A 22,029-nucleotide genomic window follows, 5' to 3' on the forward strand; every position below is an offset into this window, starting at 1 on the left:
TGTATAATTTATTATCTGCCTGTTGTCCGTAGCTACGTGTCGATTATGTTGCTGCAACCGATGTTTTCAGTGTACTTGTGCAAGAGAGTGAACTCGACCTGGCACTCCCTATTTTCATTTCTCTGACGCCACCTCTCAATTCACCAGGTTTGCAGACTTGATAATTTCGAAATAAGTTTCTAAAGGGAAGTTGGTTTTGTAATTCACCCACCAGTGACAATACTGAGCACTGAACCGTAAATCTTTACCTTCCTTTTTTTCCCGAAAAGCAGCGGATAAAGACCGGCGAGTTACATTAAGATGGGCAGGACAGGTATAAGCACTTGAATAGCTTTGTGGAGGCATCTGGGTCGAATGTAGGAAATTGGGACGAGCCGGGCGGGTACCCTGGTAGGCATGAACTCCTAGGTCGAAGGGCCTGTATTCGTGTTGTATTGCTGTTTCTAAAATATTTTGTAGGTAGAAAAACAAACGATCTGAGCGTCCTTTACAGATAGGGTCATTTATAATGAGGAATAATAGCTGAGGAGTTTAATGTATCTGCCTTCATACATGAAGCCAACATAAACGCATAAATATTAGAGAATCGAGGGCCTACTGAGACAGGTGGACTAACACAAAAAAGATTCTGTAAATGCTGAAAATTCAGAACTACACGAACTGCTGGAGGAACTCTTTCCCCAATCACCTGGCTTCAGCAATCACCTGCCAGCTTGTACTCCTTCCCCTTCATATCCAGTCCTGGTGAAAGGCCTTAGCCCGAAACGTGGACAATTTATTCCCCTCCATAGATAGTGAACGAACGAGGTGTTGGTCAAGGTACTGGATAAATCGGTGAATTAAAAAGCTGATACATTCCAAAGACCCTCAATGATTTGCACCCCAGAATTTTGAGTGTTAGCTTTAAAATTAGTGGGTTCTCTGGAGTCATCTTCCAAAGTTCCAAAGATTCTGGAATTGTTGCTATGGGGACGGGGGGGGGGGGGGAACAAATATGACCACAATTTAAATGTGAGACAGGGGACTGCCAGTCTGTTAGCAAAATGCCCTTAAAGTGCTGGAGTCCATTTTAAATGATGCAATAACAGATCACCTCGAATTGAGTCACCATGAATTCATGGGAAAAAATGCTTAGCTACCAGAATGCTTTGAGGATGTGGCTGGTAGGATAGACAAGGGAGTTTTTGTGATGGCCAATCCAAAAGAAAGTTCCAAAAGTCGGATGCATAACCATATAACAATTACAGCACGCAAACAGGCCATCCCGGCCCTTCTAGTCTGTGCCGAACTCTTACTCTCTCCTAGCCCCACCGACCTGGACTCAGCCCATAACCCTCCATTCCTTTCCTGTCCATATAACTGTCCAATTTAACTTTAAATGACAACATCGAACCTGCCTCAAACACTTCTGCTGGAAGCTCGTTCCACACAGCTACCACTCTGAGTAAAGAAGTTCCCCCTCATGTTACCCCTAAACTTTTGCCCTTTAACTCTCAACTCATGTCCTCCTGTTTTAATCTTCCCCACTCTCTATGGAAAAAGCCTATCCACGTCAACTCTATCAATCCCCCTCAAAATTTTAAACACCTCTATCAAGTCCCCCCCTCAACCTTCTACGCTCCAAAGAATAAAGACCTAACTTGTTCAACCTTGCTCTGTAACTTAGAAGATGACCCCTCTGATCCTCTCAGCTGTTCTCACAGTCCTTTGTAGGGGCTTCAAGTCTGATGCTCAACTGCTCCCATACCAGAGAGAGATGCAGCTTGTCAGGATGCTCAAAATGGTGCTCTTGTAAAACACAAACACCAGGAATTCTGCAGATGCTGGAAATTCAAGCAACACACATCAAAGTTGCTGGTGAACACAGCAGGCCAGGCAGCATCCCCAGTGTAATTATTAACAAATAAATAATCATGATTACATATTCCTATTAATAAATCACTTTATCCCACAAGTATGATCTTTAAGACATTTTACATTTTAATGGTTAACATAAATATCTTTTTATGTCTTATGACCAAAGAATGATTTCTACATTCCCTGGATACTAAATCAAGCTCCTAATCATTAATTACATCTTACATAGTAAAAAGAATCCTTTTGTGCCTTTCCAAAAATATAAGCTCATTGAGTCTGTTTTGCTGATTATTCCAGTTGCATTTTCAAATAAATCTATTGGATTATTTGACTTGCAGCCCCAAAAAAAACTTGTTTAATTGGGGCAAATTGTTTTGGACTGTGTTGTAAAATTCATCCCTACTACAAAATGATTCACCTATGCAGAATATGGTTCTCAGGCGAGCCAGAATGGTGGTGTCCAATGGCTGTTTGATAGCTGGACGGCAACAGCGCTGGCTGCACCTAGCACCAATGCCTGTGTATGTCAACAATCAGCCAAATTCATTCAGTGCTCTCATTAAACGCAATCTCAGTGATAGCACTAAATGTATTTGGCTAATTTTAGTTGCTAATATGAGTATGAGGATCTTCACTAAGGTTTCTTTTAGGGAGTGGGAGAGACATGGTGTATGTTGGGTCTCTTTGAAGCTTGTTACATAAGCATGGCTGAAGGTCAGTCATGTAATCAAGGAGACTTGCATGGCCTGGATTTTGCCACCCCACTGCAATATGTGTAGTAGGTTCGGAGAGGTTTTGTCACGTAGCATGTACTGAGGCCAGAAATACAAAGAAAGAAGCTGGCACATCTGGGGCCAGTCAATCCACAGTATTGTACTTAGTTGTACAATATGTATTTAGTTCGACTAGAAATAACTTCTGCATATTAATTTAAAATGTTTTCCATTATATCATCCAAGTTTCATATTAAGATCAGAAAGCTAATAATGTACACCAGGGCAATTACAAGAAGGAATTCCTGGCACACAGAGTGCTCAGAACTCATACAGAAATGTTGTAAAGAATCCTGCTCTTGACTGTCTGTATTCAACATCTGCTGAACACACACACACACAAAAGTTAGCTGCATCTACAAAATAATTAACAATATTGCATGATTACAAATCTAAATAGGACTTATGAAGTTTCTTTATCACTTTTGACATAACATCTTCATTTCTTGAGGCTGGAAATTCATTCATGATACGTATTTCAGCACTGCTGAATAGTTTTCATTTCTAAAATTGCCTGTAGCTAATTTAGCTAGTTTGCTTTTATAAATGGGGAGGAAATAGGAGTTGGTAGCACAGTCACTTTTTTAACCTTTTAATGTATTATTGGTTATGAAAATATATTGAGAATTAGGCATGTTTTTCTTCAGGTTTTATTTTTTAAATTTCTTCTTCTTATGGTGCTTTTTGCCTGCTGCAAGTGCTGCCCTTTCTGTCATGATCTGTTGGTACTTTCTCTTGTTGTATCTAGAAAGAACAAACACAAATCAATTTTCCAAAATCCTTCCTTATTGTACATCAGTGCCACAACTGCTTGAGCTTACCCAAATATGATTCTCTTCAAACCTACATCAACAATTGAACATTTTCAGTTTGACTTCATGTTGCTAAAAAAACAGATCAAAGCCAATCTCGTGACAGTAGTTAAGCAGAGTTTTAAACTCCTGCAGGTTCCCACTCTGGTGCCTGGAAAGAACAGAAGATACTGTTGTTTAGCAGGATTCGCAGAGAAGGTAATGTCTGGGAAGTGGAATCATTTGCACAAGGTGTCAGCATTCCTGAAACTGTACCTGAAATTTAATGCAAGGTTGATGTACAAGGAGCATTTGATGGCTCTGGGCCCGTACACATCGGAGAACGAGGCGGGATCTCAATGAAACCTATCACATATTGAAAAGCCAGATAGCGTGGGCATGAAGAGGATGTTTCCTACAGTGGAGGAGCCTAGACCCGAGGGCATAGCCTCAGTAGAAGGACATCCCTTTAGACAACAGATGAGGAGGAATTTCTTTAGCCAGAGGGTAGTGAATCTACAGAATTCATTGCCACAGATGGCTGTGGAGGCCACGTCGTTATGGATATTTAAAGCGGAGGTTGATAAGTTCTTGATTAGTAAGGGTGTCAGAGGTTATGGAGAGAAGGCAGGGAGAATGGAGCCGAGAGGGATAATAAATTAACCATGATGGAATGGCAGAGCAGACTCGATGGGCTGAATGATCTAATTCTGCTATGTTTTACGGTTTTATGAAACATTACAATCCTCAAGAAAAATAAAAGATGGGGAATATCAAAATAAGCTTAAACTGCAGTGCAAAAAAGCTTGTTTAATAGGAAAACTTCGCGGGTGTTCAGGCTCATTCTGGCATCCCAGCCAGCGGCAGGAGCAGGCCACAGCGATGAGGTTTCTCACAGGTCAGTGATGCAGTGATACTTCTAACTTCTACCTAGCCCTCAAATTCACTTGGTCTATCTCGGACACTTCTCTCCCCTTTCTCGATCTCTCAGTCTCCATCTCTGGAGACAGACTGTCCACTGACATCTTCTACAAGCCCACTGACTCTTATAACTACCTCAACTATACCTCTTCCCACCTCGCCACATGCAAAAATACCATTCCCTATTCCCAGTTCCTCCGACTCCGCCACATCTGCTCCCAGGATGAGGTTTTCCGTTCCAGGACATAGAACATAGAATAGTACAGCACAGTACAGGCCCTTCGGCCCACAGTGTTGTGCCGACCCTCAAACCCTGCCTCCCATATAAGCCCCCACCTTAGATTCCTCCATGTACCTGTCTAGTAGTCTCTTAAACTTCACTAGTGTATCTGCCTCCACCACTGACTCAGGCAGTGCATTCCACACACCAACCACTCTCTGAGTGAAAAACCTTCTTCTAATATTCCCCTTGAACTTCCCACCCCTTACCTTAAAGCCATGTCCTCTTGTATTGCGCAGTGGTGCCCTGGAGAAGAGGCGCTGGCTATCCACTCTATCTATTCCTCTTATTATCTTGTACACCTCTATCATGTCTCCTCTCATCCTCCTCCTCTCCAAAGAGTAAAGCCCTAGCTCCAAATGTCCTCTTTCTTTAAGGATTGTGGTTTCCCTTCTGCTGTCATCAATGATGCCCTCACCCGCATCTCCTCCATTTCCCGCACTTCAGCCCTCACCCCATCCTCCCGCAACCACAACAGGGACAGAGTTCCCCTTGTCCTCACCTACCACCCCACTAGCCTCCGAATCCAACACATTATCCTCCGCAACTTCCGCCACCTTCAACAGGGCCCCACCACTAAGCATATCTTTCCCTCTCCACCCCTCTCCGCCTTCCGCAGGGATCGGTCCCTCCGCGACTCGCTGGTCCACACGTCCCTCCCCACGGATCTCCCACCTGGCACTTATCCCTGTAAGTGCAAGTACTACACCTGCCCCTACACCTCCTCTCTTGCCGCCATTCAGGGCCCCAAACAGTCCTTCCAGGTGAGGCAACACTTCACTTGTGAGTCTGTTGGGGTCATCTATTGCATCCGGTGCTCCCGGTGCGGCCTCCTCTACATCGGTGAAACCCGACGCAGATTGGGGGACCGCTTCGTCGAGCACCTCCGCTTCGTCCGCCAAAACAAACAGGATCTCCCAGTAGCCACCCACGTCAACTCTGCTTCCCACTCCCATTCAGATATGTCCATACGTGGCCTCCTCTACTGCCATGATGAGGCTAAACTCAGGTTGGAGGAGCAACACCTCATATACTGTCTAGGTAGTCTCCAGCCCCTTGGTATGAACATAGAATTCTCCAACTTCTGGTAATTCCCTCCCCCTCCCTTCCCCTATCCCTATGTCACTCTGCCCCCTCCCCCAGCTGCCTACCTCCTCCCTTTTGGTTCCGCCTCCTTCTACTACCCATTGTGTTTTCCCCTATTCCTTCTTCACCTTTCCTGCCTATCCCCTCCCTGCTCCCTCTCCGCCACCCCTTTATCTTTCCCCTTACTGGTTTTTCACCTGGAACCTACCAGTCTTCTCCTTCCCACCCTCCCCCCACCTTCTTTATAAGGCCTCTGCCCCTTCCCTCTACAGTTCTGACAAAGGGTTCCGGCCCGAAACATCGACCGATCTTTTCCACGGATGCCGCCCGACCTGCTGAGTTCCTCCAGCGTGTTGTGAGTGTTGCTTTGACCCCAGCATCTGCAGATTATTTTGTGTTTAAGGCTCTGGGTAAGCTTCTGTTAAGGTTCCCGTTTCTTTTTCTCTCTTACTGTACCTAGTGTGGTCACTGGCTGCTGTGTGTTCTTCATGTTGGATGTTGGATCCTGGGAGAGACAGAGTCTCCCAGGGAACTACATCTGTGTGAAGTGCATCCAGCTGCAGCTCCTTGAAGACCGTGTTAGGGATCTGGAGCAGCAGCTGAATAACCTTCGGCTTGTACAGGAGAGTGAGGAGATCATCAATTGTGAATAGGCAGTTAGCGCAGAGCACCCATGACTAGGTTACTGGCACTGAGCATGGGTCCGTGGTGCAGAAGGGAAAGAGGGAGACGAGGAGAGTGGTAGTGATAGGGGAATCAATAGTCAGGGGAACAGACAGGAGATTCTGTGGGCATGAAAGGGACACCTGAATGGTATCTTGCCTCCCAGGTTCCAGGGTCAGGAAGGTCTGGGATCACATCCACAGCATTTTGGAGAGGGAGGGAGAGCAGGCAGATGTCTTGGTACTACTGAAATAGGAAGGAAAAGCAAAGATGTTCTGAAAAGAGAATTTAGACAGCTAGGCAGAAAGCTGAGAAGCAGGACCTCCAGGGTAGTAATTCCTGGATTGCTGCCTGTGCAGATTAATGGATGGCTGAGAAGCTGGTGCAGGGGGCAGGGCGTCAGGGTCTTGGATCACTGGGGGAGGTATGACCTATACAAAAGTGATGGGTTGCACCTGAACCCGAGAGGGACCAATATTCTCGCGGGTAGGTTTGTTAGAGGTGTTGGGGAGGGTGTAATCTAATTTGGTGGGGGGGGGGGGGGTAAGAACTAGATTGAAGGGACTCAGGATAGGACAGATGATAAAAAAGCAAAGATGGCATGCAGTCAGACTGTTAGGAAGTGCAGGCAAATGACAGGTCAAAATTGCAGCCAGCAGGATGAAGATTGGGGATGCAGAATCAAAAAGGGTAGCAAATACTGTACTCAGTGTTATATCTCAATGCACAGAGTATAAGAAATAAGGTGGATGATCTTGTTGCACTATTACAGATTGTCAGGTATGATGTTGTGGCCATCACTGAATCGTGGCTGAAGGATGGTTGTAGTTGGAAGCTGAATGTCCAGAGTTATATGTTGTATCGGAGGGATAGAAAGGTAGGCAAAGGGGGAGGCATGGCTCTGCTGGTAAAGAATGTCATCAAATCAGCAGAAAGATGTGACATAGGATCGGAAGATGTTGAATCCTTGTGGGTCGAGTTAAAGAAACTGCAGGGGTAAAGGGACCTGATGGAAGTTATATACAGATATACATTCGTAGCTGGGATGTGCAGCACAGATTACAATGGGAAGTAGAAAAGGTGTGTCAAAAGGGCAATGTTATGATAGTCATGGGAGATTTTAACCTGCACATCGATTGGGAAAATCAGGTTGGTAAGGGATCTCAAGAGAGAAGAGTTTGTTGAATGCCTACAAAATAGCTTTTTAGAGCAGTCTTACTTGAAATTTGATGGGGAGAAAGTAAAGTCTGACGTAGCAGTATTTCAGTAGAGTAAAGGAAGTTGCAGTGGTATGAGGGAGGAGTTGGACAAAGTAAATTGGAAGGAGCTGCTGGCATGAATGACAACAGAGCAGCTTCTGGAGAAAATGAGGAAGGTGCACGATAGGATGTATTCCAAAAATTAATAAATACTCAAATGGCAAAACAGTACAACCCCCATGGCCACAAAGAAAGTCAAAGCTAATGTAAAAGCAAGGGAGGGCATAAAACAAAGCAAAAATTAGTGGGAAGATAGAGGATTGGGAAGCTTTTAAAAACATACAGAGAACAACCAGAAGAGTCATTAGGAGAGAAAAGATGAAACATGAAAACAAGCTAGCAAGCAACATCAAAATGGATAGTAAAAGTTTTCTCAAGTATGTAAAACATAAAAGAGAGATGAGAGTGGATATAGGACCACTAGAAAATGAGGCCGGAGAAATAACAATTGGGGACACAGAGATGGCAAATGAACTAAAGGAGTATTTTGCATCCTAAATGAGGGAAGAAAAGTGAGTGCAGTTACTATTACAAGGGAGAAGGTGCTCAAAAAGCTGAAAGACCTAAAGGTACATAAGTCGCCTCTACCAGATGAACTGCACCCTAGGGTTTTGAAAGAGGTAGTGGTAGAGATTGTGGAAGCATTAGTAATGATCTTTCAAAAATCACATGGTGCCAGAGGTCTGGAAAATTGCAAATGTCACTCCACTCTAAGAAAGGAGGAAGGCAGCAGAAAGAAAATTATGACTAGTTAGCCTGGCCTCAGTGGTTGGGAAGATGTTGGAGTCAATTGTTAAGGATGAGGTTATTGAGGTGACACAGGATAAGATAGGACAAAGTCAGCATGGTTTCCTTAAGGGAAAATCTTGCCTGACAAACCTGTTGGAATTCTTTGAGGAGACTGCAAGTAGGATAGATAAAGGGGATGCAGTGGATGTTGTATATTTGGAATTTCAGAAGGCCTTTGACAAGGTGCCACACATGAGGCTGCATACCAAGTTAAGAGCCCTTGGTATTAAGGAATGTTACTGGCATGGTTAGAGCATTGACTAATTGGTAGGAAGCAGCAAGTGGGAATAAAAGGATTCTTTTCTGGTTGGCTGCTGGTCACTAGTGGTGTTCTGCAGGGGTCGGTGTTGGGACCGCTTCTTTTTATGCTGTATGTCAATGATTTAGATGATGGAATAGGTGGCTTTGTTGCCAAGTTTGAGATGATACGAAGATTGGTGGAGGGGCAAGTAGTGTTGAGGAAACAGGTAGGCTGGACAGATTAGAATGGACAAGAAAGTGGCAAGTGAAATACAGGTCAAGAGAAATAAATTGAAATAGTTTCTTAAGGGTGAAAAATTGGATCTGGATACTCAGTACACAAATGACTAAAAGCTAGTGCACAAATACAACAAATGGTGTCCAGAAAGGACAAATGAAATGTTTACCTGTGTCATGGAATTCAGAAGTGAAGCAGCAATGCCTTCAAGTTCTGAGCACCACAACTCAGTAAAGATATCATTGTCCACCAAAAGAGTATAGCAAAAATAATCACAATTGATACAGCCAAAAGGAGTTCAATTAAAAAGATTTTTGATAAGCCTGGACTTATTGTTATTTCAACTTAAAAAGAGCGTAATTTTTAAAAATTTAAATGATTTAGAGGATTCAGTGGCATCTGATACTGAGAAACTCTCCAATGAGAGCAATCCAGAAATGCTGAGCAGGTGGCCCACTTAACAATCAAATCAGAAAGTTGTTTTTTACACGAGTTTTGCAAATCTTAGATGCCATCCCTCACATAAACTGAATGCTTGCTTAATTGAAAGTTTAAATGTTTTAAATAGTAGCTTTGTTAACTAAGAAGTGACTAAAAGAAAATTCAGTGGTGCAGACACACAGATCAGGAGATTTTCTTCTGTTCCTATATATATGGAAAGGCATACCGTCGGAATTGTGCATCTGCCAGCAGCTCCTCCACCATCGTCTGTTTTCTTTGCTTCTTAGGTAATCGAGAATGATAGAAATCTGCTGGATTGTCCAGAACTTCACCAACCTATAAAAGATTTATATGAGTGGTTACACATTGTAACAATCATGATACATTCCAAACAAATTGCTGAAGCACATATCACTGGATGAATTCATAGTCTAAAAACATGTTAGATTCCAAAGTATTAATAAACATACTGTATTTCATTTATTAGTGGAGAATTTTTCCTAAAATACAAAATATTTTTGATTTCTCTTACTTTTGCCAAAGGAATAACATTTCACATTGCTGTTCACAAGTTGCCCATTGGACTAGGTGCTGATAATCGACAGAACCTGCGGGCTGGTGCTAATGACCAGCTGAAAGTATGAGGTTTAAGAGACGCAAATGCTTCAGGGATTTGATAGAGCGAGAGAAGAACCATTATTTCCTTAGGGGACGCGTCAGTGGAGAAAGAATATTATTTCATTAAGTCAAAAATGAAGAAAGTGCACCCCTACATCATGAAATATTTTTCCATGAGAAGTAATGGAAAGAGCCCAATGTGTTTTTTAAAATAAATTGGCATTAAACCCAGAATAGTCAATAAGCAGTTATAAGGAGAATGAAACCATGAACAACTTTACCCTCACCAATTATCCAAACCAGGTAACTTTTTCTGAGAATCCTAATGTGGGAACAATCTAATTTAGTTCAACTCTATCAATTCAAAGCCAATACTTCAACTCTATTCCAAAGAGATTTTTCTAGTCTAGGCAGTACGCAGTTTACTTGAAAACTGGTTTGAAGTTCTTCCTACAATGTGAGCCTATTTAGGAACAGTAGACTCTCTCAAGTCAATCTCTTATCAAATAGATACAACAGATATTATCCCAATCATAATGCATTTGTGGGTAACTGTGAACTCAGTATCCACCATGCTTTCAAATGACCTTCTGTTTCCAGCCTCCAGGTAGATAAAGACTTAGGATTTAAGGTAGTTTATTTGAAACAACCCAGAGCTCCACTTCTGTGTCTATAATGTTGTGTTAAATTACAACAGTCAGCAGAACAATACCAGGCATGAGTCACAAGGTGATGGAGTTCCCACAGCGTCTCACTGGAGGAACTTCGAGTCAGAGAAGTACTACGAAATTAGCAAGTTTGCATTAAGAGGAATTACTACCAATGCAGATGTTGGTAGCTTCTGTTCAGTGTGCCAACAAACTGTTATATGTTATTACCTAAACAAAGCTTAATTGTTATACAGCACAGCTCACCTACTGCGATCATACCTGGAAATACTTAGGGAAGCCATCTCTGTCATTCTTCTTGTAGAAGCGTTTAGGGTCAATGGCAGCCCTCATTTTTAAGACCTGTAGATCCATCTTCAATTCATCTGTTAAATCAGGAGCTTTCATGTTATACCAACTGTCCCCTGCTGTCTTTGCACGCTCTTTCTAAATGTGGAAAAATGATTAATAATAGGATGCTATTAAAGAGCAGAATATCCAAAGGAACTATTTTACTTTGAGCCTTGTTTTTAAATACATTGCAAGTAGAATGCTATCGTCTCCGACTTACCCTGCGCTGTTTTTTCAGTTGGCGTTCAGACACCTTTAGAGCTGGAACATTATCTTGTTTTTCAAACTCTGGTGTGAGGATGCTATTTTTTAATAGCTAAGGAACAGAAAGAGCAAATTACAAAATCTTCAAACAGAAACCACTGTTACTTGTTCAAATTCTACACTGACCAAGTGCATCATATAGCACCTTTACCAAGGCAAAAAGATCTTAAGGCATTAACAAATAAAAAGTTGACAGTAACCACATCAGAAAATTTTAGAAATGGAGGCTAAAAGCTTGGTCAGTGGAGGTCTGAAGGAGAATCAAAGGATGAAAAAAAGGTAGACATGGAAAGAGAGTTGGAGGAGCAAGTTATGACTAGCAGCCGGAAGTAAGTATGCCAGGAGTGTTAAGTATTTCAACTTAGAAAGGGCCAAAGACTGTAGGAGATTACAGTGATTAAATGTCACTCCAGGCATTTAATAGAAGAAATTAAAGCTTTTCCAGGAACCAACATAGACCACAAGACATAAGAGCAGAACCAGGCCATTCGGTCCATCAAGACTGTTCTACCATTCCACCATGACTGACTTATTATCCCTCTCAGTCCCTTCACCAGCTTTCTCCCTGTAACTTGGAAACAATTATTAATCAAGATTTACTAAACCTCCACTTTAAATATACTAATGACTCGACCTCCACAGCTGTCTGTGGCAATGAATTTCACAGACCCATCACAATCTGGTTAAAGAGATTCCTCTTCATCTCTGTTCTAAAGGTATGTTCCTGTATTCTGAGGCTGTGTCCTCTGGTCCTAGACTCCCCTACTATAGGAAACATCACTGCCACATCTACTTGATCTAGCACTTTATTATTTGATAGGTTTCATTAAGATCCCCTGCCTACCCCCCATTCTTCTAAACTCCAGCAAGTACAGTCCCAGAGCCAAACTCTCCTCATATGTTTCTGGGATCATTCTCGTGACCTCCTCTGGATCCACTAACATCACCTGTGGAACTGGAGGAGCCAACACACTTGACCACCATCAAGAACACCTACTGCGTTATTGCACACCCAGACTTTGGAACACTTACTGCGCCATCCCACACCCACACTTTGGAAACTCTGAACCTGGCTATACTTCTGCTCCCAGCGAATAAGCAGAGACTAAAGCCCACAGCACCAGTGGTCAAGGGAGGCGGAGAGCCGGATGACTGCTTTGAGTGGTGAACTGGACAATATTCAGTGATTCAGCTTCAGGTCTGAATGAATATACCAGAGTTGTCACCAATTTCATCAAAATCCCAGTGGATGAGCGTGTGTTTTTGAGAACATACGAAACATTCACAACTCAAAAGCTGTGGATGGATCAGACCGTAGTTTGCTGAGGGCTAGATCTGTAATATTCAAGACCAAAGACCTACAGAAGACTCTTAAGAGTGAAAAAACAATTCTGATTGAGGTTAGAGACGGAATTGGATGCACGTCAGCTCTGGCAGGGTTTGCAGGCCATTACTTCTGACAAGGTGAAACCTAACACTATGAATGGCAGTGACGCTTCACTCTCAGATGAGCTCAACACTTTTGTGCACACTTTGAAAGGGAGAATAAAACCACATCTACGTAAATCCCTGTCGCATCCAGAGATCCTGTGATCTGTTTTTCTTTTAAAAGGGAGTGAACTCTCTCAAGGTGTTAGTTGGTGTACTTGGTAGGGCTCTGAAAATCTGTGCTAACCAGCTGGCAGAAGTGTTCAAGAACATCTTCAATCTCTCACTGCCGCAGCTGGAGGTTCCCACCTGCTTCAAAAGGGTGGCAATCATACCAGTGCTCAAGAACAGCAGGATGAACTGTCGAAATGACTATCGCCCAGTGCCACTCACATCTACTGTGATGAAGTGCTGACCCTCTCCAGCAAGCACAAGGGATGGTTATGACCAGATTTAAGTTGGAAAAGGGGCAATCTAATTTCTTTTGACCTCAGATATATGATGGGGAAGGAAAGGTGATGCCCAGTTAACATTTCAGATTGACGACCAAATGTGATTAAACTTGTAGGGAGAGAAAAAAAGAAAGTGATGGAAGAAACAATCAATAGCTGTGATTGAGTGGAGAGCAAGAGAGAAAGCAATGAGGAACGGGCGTGAGAGCTTGCTCGTTGCAATCTCATTCGAGGAAATGATCAGGGTCACGTGAGATCATGGGAGCAGCTGGTGTATCTCCTGGTTATGCAACCACTGATGCCAGGCAATCTCTGAAGAGCATTGATAATGACCCATCTTGTAAAGACACTGCCCAGAAAGCAACTATGCATACCACTTCTGTAGAAAGATTTGCCAAGAACAATCATGGTCATGAGACAATGATTGCCTACGTCAGACAACACGGATGATGAATTATCTTAAATTATGGAGTTCTTCTCTGCAGAGATGTTCTCTGACCTGCTGCCAAACTAACAAACTTTCATCCTCTTTAAGAGCTGGCCTCTTCAGTCTCTGCCCTATCACAGCCACTTTTACCTCTTTCCAGCCTCTCTCCAGCCTCCTCTGTAACTTATAGCATTTGTACTAAAAGGTTATCAATCTGATTTCTTTTCTCCCTCAGAGATGCCACCTGTATTTCAGTGTTCCATGCATTGTTTTTATTTCCAATTTCCAGTGGATTTCAATCAGATTGATTGACAAGAAGGTCAGAATGCAGCTAAACATCTTACCTCATCTTTTTCATTTTGATCCTTAAGATTTTTTATTCCTTTGGAATTGGTACGCTTGTCAGCATTAAAATTTATGTAAAGGCCACCTAGTTCCTTGAGATTTAGTCCTGTATCAATACTGGTTGAAGAGTCTATTCTGAAACACATAAACAAGGTTCCATTAATATTTGACAAGTTTTCCAACAGTTTTACCTATAAACTTTGTAACATTTAAAACGGGAACCAAAGATTAAGGCATCATTGCTTCGATTCATACGGAAGGCCATGTCTTTGTCACCTGAGCATATTCAGCTATCATACATCCCTGCTCAACTTTTCTGCCTACACGAACATTTTGACTCTTTCCAATAGCACTGGAAGTACTGGGGGTGCCCTGGTGGGAACAGAATGGAAATGTGATCCCTGATCAATCCCTGCATTCTTATCGTTGAACAATAATCCCAACTGGAACACGTCTGCTGTTATTGCAGTTGCCAACAGGCTTATTTTTCATCTTTCTGAATTATTTTACTCTTTGATTTCCTCCAGAGGAAATTTAAGAAATTTCTCCCTCATACGTTTCACCTGAGATTAAACAGAATTGTTATTTTGAACTAAATTCTGCTTAGTTTCAGTAAACAGCTGTATTTCAAGGCTTTGGCCAAAATGAATATATTTGAGGTGATGCTTATGGTTTGAATTTTACTTTCAATACTTGAATGTAAAGATTATAAGTTATTTTTAAATGACATTTCTTCAATTCACAGTAAAAGATCATGGTAATAACACAAGATTGGGGCGGCATGGTAGCGTAGTGGTTAGAGTATCAGCGACCCGGGTTCAATATCTGCCACTACCTCTAAGGATCTTGTACATTCTCCCCATGACTGCGTACGTTTACTCTCACAGCCCAAAGGCATATGCGTGCCTTCTGGTCGTCATTGTAAATTGTCTCATCATTAGGCTAGGATTAAACCGGGCGATTGCTGGGGGGTGTGGCTCGAAGGGCTCAAAGGGCCTACTCTGTACTGTATGTCAATGAAATAGGGCGTCATTGGAGCGTAGTGGTTAGAGCAACGCTACTACAGCTCAGGCTGTCAAGAGTTCAATTCCAGCGTCCTCCGTAAGGAGCCTGTGTGCACGTGGTTTTCCTCCCAGTGTTCTGGGGTCCTCCAGCAGTCCAAAGATGTACCGGTTAGTAGGTTAGTTGTTCTGTGATTAGGCTTGGGTTAACATCAGTGGGTTGCTTGGTGGGCTGGAAGGGGCTGTATCTCTAACTAAGTAAATGTACGAATGAATAAATAAGTCTTTTCTAAACTTCCAATTCCATTTAAGTTCAAGGTGAGTGTAAACAGATTGCATTTTATTCCAATTTTGTCTACTTACTGCAAGGACCATTTAGTTTTGGAAATTGTCTATTACCAAAAGTCATGATATTATTTTTTTAAACTTTTATTTTATTGACATACAGCACCCTTCGAGCCGTGCTACCCAGTAATCTGCCAATTTAATCACGGGACTATTTACAATGACCAGCACGACTTTGGACTGTGGGAAGAAACCCGAGCCCCTGGAGGAAACCCACGCCGTCATGGAGAGAATGTATGGGCAGCGGTGGGACTTGATCCCTGCTGGTACTGTAAAGTGTTGTGCTAATCACTACGTTTCCGTGCTGTGTGACTTGTTAGCGTACAATGACTAGTGTCTTTTACATTAACTCATTCAGTGCTTTTTGTTGGCCAAAACGTTCTGACCTCTGGCCAGCAGGAAACTGCAGGCAATTTCCTCCCCACTCTCACTTCCATGACTACACGTGACAAGGAAGTCAGAGAAATGGGTGGAGATCAGATGTGTGTTATGTTGGTGGACCATTTCCGTGCCATTTCTGGGGAAGCATGCAAAAACTAGGGATACTGGGTTAGACTGAGCACAATTAACATATATTAACACAATTCACTACTTTGCAACTGTTAACCAATATTTAAATCTTTTCTAATACAGGTGTGTGCCACTTAACGTCCATTCGATATGCATCCGATCGCATATACGTCCGTAGTCCTGATTGGAGAATGTGACATAGCGGACGTACCAATTTTGTGTATCGCGCGTCTCTTAAGTGTAGTAGCATTATCTCTCTGTTTAATTTTCTTCTGAAAATATTACCGTAAAGTGCAACATGGCTTCCAAACGCAGCAAAACCACTCCTAGTGATAGCAAGAGGCAAAGGAAAAGCATTGATTTGGAAGTGAAACAAAAGGTTATTAAACAATATGAAGGTGGAAAACCAGTTAATGCTATCGCTCAGAATTTAGGCATGTCGCACTCGACAATCACGACGATCCTGAAAAACAAAGAAAAAATTCTCGAAGCTGTTAAAGGAGCAGCTTCACTGAAAACTACAAGGCTCACGAAAATGCGAGGGGGACCTATATCGGATATGAAGAATTTGCTAATGACATGGATTTAGTCAATACAGGTACACTATGGTACTCCATATAGGCTTGCTAAGTATATAATAAGGTGTTCGCATAATGTCTAAACCACATAACGTCCGATTTCACAGAACGTATCGTGGACGTTAAGCGACGCATACCTGTACTTACAGTCTGGACTTGGTGTTCAAAATGTCCTCTTCTTCCTCTTCATCCTCTTCTTCGTCGATAAAATCATCTTCATCCTCTTCTTCTGATTCTTTGCCTCTGTCCCCAGTTTCTGCCTCACTTTCCTCACTATCCTCTTTTCCACTCGAGTCCAAATAAAATTTTCTATCTTGATCTATTCCAGGCAGTGTGTCAATTACAAAGAGGTTGCTATCCTTTTCCGAAGGACTTCCTGCTGTTACAGGAATGGCAGACTGTCCAGGAATAGCATCCCTGCTGGATTCTACATCACTGTTGCCATCAGGCAGACTATTTTGGTCTTCATCACTGCTAAGCTGTAAACTGATAACATCGGGAGTCTTGCAAACTAAACTGCCTCCTTTATTTTCTTGATTATTTGTCTTTTGGTCTATTTTATCACCAGTTTCATGTATCTCGGTCTCTGTGTCTACATTACTTTCTATATTAGAATCATCGCATTCCAATTCATTGCTGAGCTCCTTTGACTGGACTGGACTGGACGACGACTTATCCTCTTCAGTTATTTCAATACCAATTTTGAAACCTTCAACTTCAGTCAAATTTTCCTTCTTGGTTTTAGCCTCATCTTCTATGTCATCGAATCGGCTTTCTCCTGGCTGCACTGGACTGGGTTGCGATTTAGCCCAAACAACGCGTTTCTCTTTCTCTCGTGCTTTGTTGTTGAATTCAGATTCAGTACAGCTTTCTGTATTAGCTTCAGACCTCCTACTCCTGCTCTTCCTTTGACTGGCCGGTGTTCCAGGTACCGCTTCCTAAAAATAAAGAATTATGGGTGCACTTTTAATTTTTCAGTGAAGATGAAAAATAAAGAAAAGGCAAGCTTCAGTATCTACCATCACTGGCTCTCTTTTGAGAATTTATTGTCAACACTAACATCTTTTGCATCATACATGAAACAACTTTTTTTGTACTTCTTTGTTGAAGTGAGCAGAGAGAGGCATGATTGGCCATTTAGGAATGCAATGGGGAGAAATTTCTTCATGCAGAGGGTGGAGTTTTTTTTAACGACAATGGCTCCCCTAAGCACAGTGTTGCGCGCCATTTCAACTCCCCTCTCCATTCCCACACCAACCTCTCTGTCCTTGGCCTCCTCTACTCTAGGATGAGGGCAAATGCAAACAAGAGGAACTGAAGCTTATATTTTGCATGGGCTATCTTCAACCCAACAGCACAAACAACCAATTCTCCAATCTCAGGTCCCTCAGCACATACGGAAACTGTTGGAGCCTGTGACATACAGTCCGAATCTCGATCGGAGGACAATCATGCACTGTGCCATGTCCAGAGAGCTGCCTTGTGGAGATCAGACACTGGGGGTGGGGGTGTTGGGGGTCCGAGAACACAAGCTGACTTGTGGAAAAGACCAGAAATGAACAACTCCATCTGGAAGCAGCAAGGAAGATTGAAGTATTGAGGTGAATGTGGAGGGGGTCAGAGACAGCTCGGACCCGGATGGGCGGTGGCATTCAGACCCAGGCTGGGGCGGGTGGCGTTTGCCCCTAGATTGGCGCCATTAGGATCCAGGTTGGCAGTCACTCTTTATGGAAGGTCCGAGTTCATGCGGCTGCTCTCCTCATATATAGCAAACAGACATCTCCCATATTCTGAGATTTATGTAATTATTGGATTAAGGGGTCGGGGATTGTTATGTGTAGAGGATTGCTGACTGTTTTTGTGGCTGTTTTTTGCTGCAGGTGAGGGGGAGTTGATGTCTTTTCTTTCATCAACACTCATGGTTTTCTGTATTCAGTGTCTATCTGGAGTAGACAAATGCCAAAGTGTATTGTACATGTATACTTTGACAATAAAATAAACCTTTCTCACATCAAGCTAACCCTCCCTTCTCCATCAGTTGGAAGAGTGTGTGAGTATGTATTGTCATTTTGGGTTGAAACCTTGCATCAGGTCTGTATCATTCCTCCAGCAGGTTGTTTATAGCTCCACATTCCAGTATCTGCAGTTCCTTGAGTCTCCTGTTTCCCAATTTCTTTCCTTCCCGCACCTGATTCCAACTGCCTATCATCCACATACTGTACCCAGCATCCCCTCCAGATCCCAGCACCTGCATCCTCATATCACCATCATCACTTCTCATTGTACTCAATACAGCAGTGCAAAGAAAGGAACGAGGGGCATGTATCCTCTTGGAGATCGTTACCATCAAACTGTACCCAACAACTGCTCCTTCAGGTTCATAACAAAAGATCCCACCTCACCATTTCAAGGAAGAGCAGGGGAGTTGTTCCATCTCAGTCCTCCCCAGGGTAAGGCAGAATACTGTTCCTTTGAACAGTTTGTAACTCTAACAGTTCACAAGTCTGAAATGCAGTCGCAAACCAAGTTCCCTGGCTGCAGAAGATACTTGCAGCCCTATAAATACTCACTTTATGTACAGGCTGTACACAAACCAAGGCTTCAGAGACTACAGATGCAATCTGAAGCAAGAACAAATTTGCTGGAAGACCTCAGCAGGTCAAGCAGTGTCAGTGGGAGGAAAAGGAATGGTAGACATTTTGGGTTGATACCCTACGTCAGGATAATCAAATGTCAATAGTTCCTTACAGCCCAAAAGATGCTCCTCAAACTGCCGAGATCCTCCAACAGATTATTTGTTACTGTACACAAGTGTACGGTCGTGACCGTGTACGGTGGTAACCTGCGGTGGAACTACATTCTGCCCAATACCCTACCCTAGTCAGGGTACCCCAACACATTCCTGTGTGCAGGTGCTGGTTATCATAGGCAAAGAGAAACTCAGCAGGAATACAACCCCTTCGGCCCAACCAGTCCATGCCGACGACGGTGCCCACCCAGTTAGTTCCAATTTACTGGGTTAAATCTATATTTCTCCATGAACCTACCTAAGTGCTTCTTAAATTATACTACTGTGACTGCCTCAACCACTTCTTCTGACAGCTCGACTGGCCACCACCTTCATGAAAAATTTGCCACTCGGGTCGTCCCCTGTGTTTGAAGCTGACACATTTCCAGTGACCACACCTCGGGTGAAGATGAAGCGGACAGACTGAAGTCTCCTGCCGCTGGCCCTGTCCCGGCCACGAGCACTCGATGCCTCCCGCTCAAGCTGCACCGCCTGCCCCAATTCCTGCTTGCAAACACCTAAGTGCGATCCTTCCTACTTCCATCCCAGCCTGCCCTGCACCGGAGAGGAACACCAGGTCATCCCCGCACTTACCAAGGAGACCAGAGTCCGCCGGCCGCTCCGCGTCTGCACCATCTCGCCGGCCGACTGCACGCTACTTCCGCTCGGTGTCCCACCGAGAGGTTCCCTCGGACACTTCCGCCTGGTGCCACCGCGAATCGGGCACGCCATCGCTCCTGGCTCAGGCAGTGTCTATGGAGGGAAGTGGACGGTGAACCTTGTTCCAGGTGTTAGCATCTGCAGACTGTTGTCTCTGTCCTCTTACTGCGTCGCCAGCGATTGATAGCGAGGCGAAACAAGCTCCAGTCGGCTCAGTGAGGTTTATCGTCAGGCTAACTGGGTGTTATATTTATCGCACTTGTATACACAAAACGTTATTTTACTCAACTTCAGTCATCAGTGGCACTACGTTGCTGTAAACCTTCCCTGTTAATATTGCGTCCTTTCTGCTGATGATACTGCCGCACTATGAGTGATGTATTGATGTATTTCATCCTCTGCAGGTGGATTGGTCTGACGCGTTCCGTTCTGCGCTGTTTAAATTTTACCCTTTCTTTAATTAGGGCAAAAATGTGCACTACGCAGAATTACATTAAACTATTTTGTCGGCGATTATTCACAACCGAGGATGAACTTGGAGGTCACTATAGTAGCCATACCCTTCTTACTGTAAATGGACTATTAACATTTGTTATAGGGAAGATTTTACCATTGCGCATTTCTAATGATTAAAAAGGAATTGCAGTACACTGGACAAATTGAATTGCATTCACTTTATTTCTGACATACTTCACGTACACGAGGAGTAAAAATCTCCGCCTGAATGTGCAATTCATAGTAATTTATAATAAATCGTATGTACAGTAAAGTATTCGACAGAATAGTCAATATAGTTTAGAAATACGATTGTGTTAGCGTGAATTAATCAGTCTGATGGCCTGGATCAGCGTGAAAATAATGGATTGACTAGAATAACACACAGCTGAGAGGAAATTTCTTTAAAGCTTTGATATTCTCAAATTTTCTTTTCAAGAGGGTTGTGAAGGATTTGCAAATTAAATATTAAGCGATCCAAGGGATGTGGACTTAATCCAGGAAGGAGGCACTAAGATCAAAACTGTATGCAGCCTGTGTAATCCTTCAATCCCTGTGTAATCTCTCAATTATAGCAAGACGTTATTCTTGTACTCCATCTCTTTTGCAATGAAGGCCACTTGTTTTATTTGTTAACTTTATTCCTTGTATGAGGATATCCAGATCTCTCTGAACACCCGGGTTTTAATGGCTTGCCAATCACACAGTTTGATAGGAATAAAACCAGAAAAAGATATCTGAATATTTTCTCACCTTTACCTCATCTGGCAACTCCCTCTGCCCCCCCCCACCCCAGATTATTTGATGTACTTGGTTTCATTAGTTTGTCGTAGCTGGGGGGAGTAGTGGGGATAAGCTCCCATTATCCATTAAATGCTCCCGATGGTGTGCATCTCAAATAGCCTCTATCAAACAAGTCCATCTCCTGACCTTCGCGTGGGGCTTAGCTACTGAGCCTGGCGGAGCTGTTTCCACTGACAGAAGAAAGGGCGGAGGCAGGTTACTGGGTGCCTTAAAATCAGTGGCTTTGGGCAGATGGGGCTCATCGGCCGTGGTTGGCAGCTCATCTAGAAGGAAAACTCCGATCTCAAATCTCTTCTGCCTGGTGGGTAAACCTGAGGAAAAATCCGGAGATGGAGGCTCAAAGGCGGTCCTACATCGAGTTCAGCGCCGACTGGCAACTCCTGGGAAGCCAGTGTGCCAAATTGTATCAGTCTCTGCTGTTCCACTGGATTCCTCAGCTGTCTGGAGTGGGGGATCCTGCTGCTCGGGCAACAGTTTGCTCTCCGTATCGTACTGCCCTGATTTGCGTAGGCAGCTAGAACACAACATCCACGGTCGACCCTAATCAACAGAGGGCCCTATCTCCGCCAGTTGTTAGGTTCCCAATAAAAATTCAGAGAGTAGGAGGCTCAGCAAGACTTTTATCCAATAGGGTAAAAGCTGTTGATGGTAGTAAATAAGTCAGAAGCTGACCAATCTGCTCCCAGTAAGGAAACAGTACATCCTAAACAAACATACTTGGATTGACAAGCTGAAACTAACAGTCATTCATTCAACTGGGCTTAGTTGCCAGATAATATAGGGCTGTGTGCTCTGCCCCAGCTGTCCACACCGCTGACTCATGACTGCACTGCCAGACTCAGCTCAAACTGCATTACCAAGCTCACTGATGATGCTACAGAGATTGGTTGGCCTCATCAGCATCAATGATGAATCAGCCTATAGAGAGGAGGTAGAGAGGCTTGTCAAATGGTGTGAGAACAACAATCTGAGTCTCAA

The 22,029-nt window shown here is 43.3% G+C and overlaps 1 protein-coding gene and 1 long non-coding RNA gene across 2 annotated transcripts in view; one reads left to right on the plus strand and one right to left on the minus strand.

Moving 5' to 3' along the window:
• Positions 1-22,029, plus strand: part of LOC140205789 (uncharacterized) — a 35,005-nt gene that overhangs the window by 733 nt on the left and 12,243 nt on the right. The window contains exon 2 of the long non-coding RNA XR_011887970.1: positions 15,320-15,482. This is a non-coding gene — a long non-coding RNA (uncharacterized lncRNA). The remainder of the gene's footprint in view (positions 1-15,319; positions 15,483-22,029) is intronic.
• dnttip2 (deoxynucleotidyltransferase, terminal, interacting protein 2) lies at positions 1,938-19,839 on the minus strand. Its single transcript, XM_072273473.1, has 7 exons — positions 19,687-19,839; positions 16,452-17,242; positions 13,870-14,005; positions 11,175-11,270; positions 10,886-11,050; positions 9,565-9,674; positions 1,938-3,374 (listed from the first exon to the last, which is right to left on the minus strand). The coding sequence occupies exons 1-7, from the start codon at positions 19,822-19,824 to the stop codon at positions 3,281-3,283; spliced, it is 1,530 nt and encodes a 509-aa protein (XP_072129574.1). The 5' UTR covers positions 19,825-19,839; the 3' UTR covers positions 1,938-3,280.

This window comes from Mobula birostris, chromosome 12 (genome assembly GCF_030028105.1).
Source record: "Mobula birostris isolate sMobBir1 chromosome 12, sMobBir1.hap1, whole genome shotgun sequence".
In the NCBI taxonomy this organism is placed as follows: Eukaryota; Metazoa; Chordata; class Chondrichthyes; order Myliobatiformes; family Myliobatidae; genus Mobula; species Mobula birostris.

Excerpts from the sequence above, each read along its gene's own strand:
- dnttip2 (XM_072273473.1), bottom strand. The coding sequence starts at position 19,824 with ATGGCGTGCCCGATTCGCGGTGGCACCAGGCGGAAGTGTCCGAGGGAA. Across the intron at positions 17,243-19,686 it reads GGCGGACTCTGGTCTCCTTG|GAAGCGGTACCTGGAACACC; the intron begins GTAAGTGCGGGG and ends CTTTATTTTTAG. Across the intron at positions 11,271-13,869 it reads ATCAAAATGAAAAAGATGAG|CTATTAAAAAATAGCATCCT; the intron begins GTAAGATGTTTA and ends TCTGTTCCTTAG.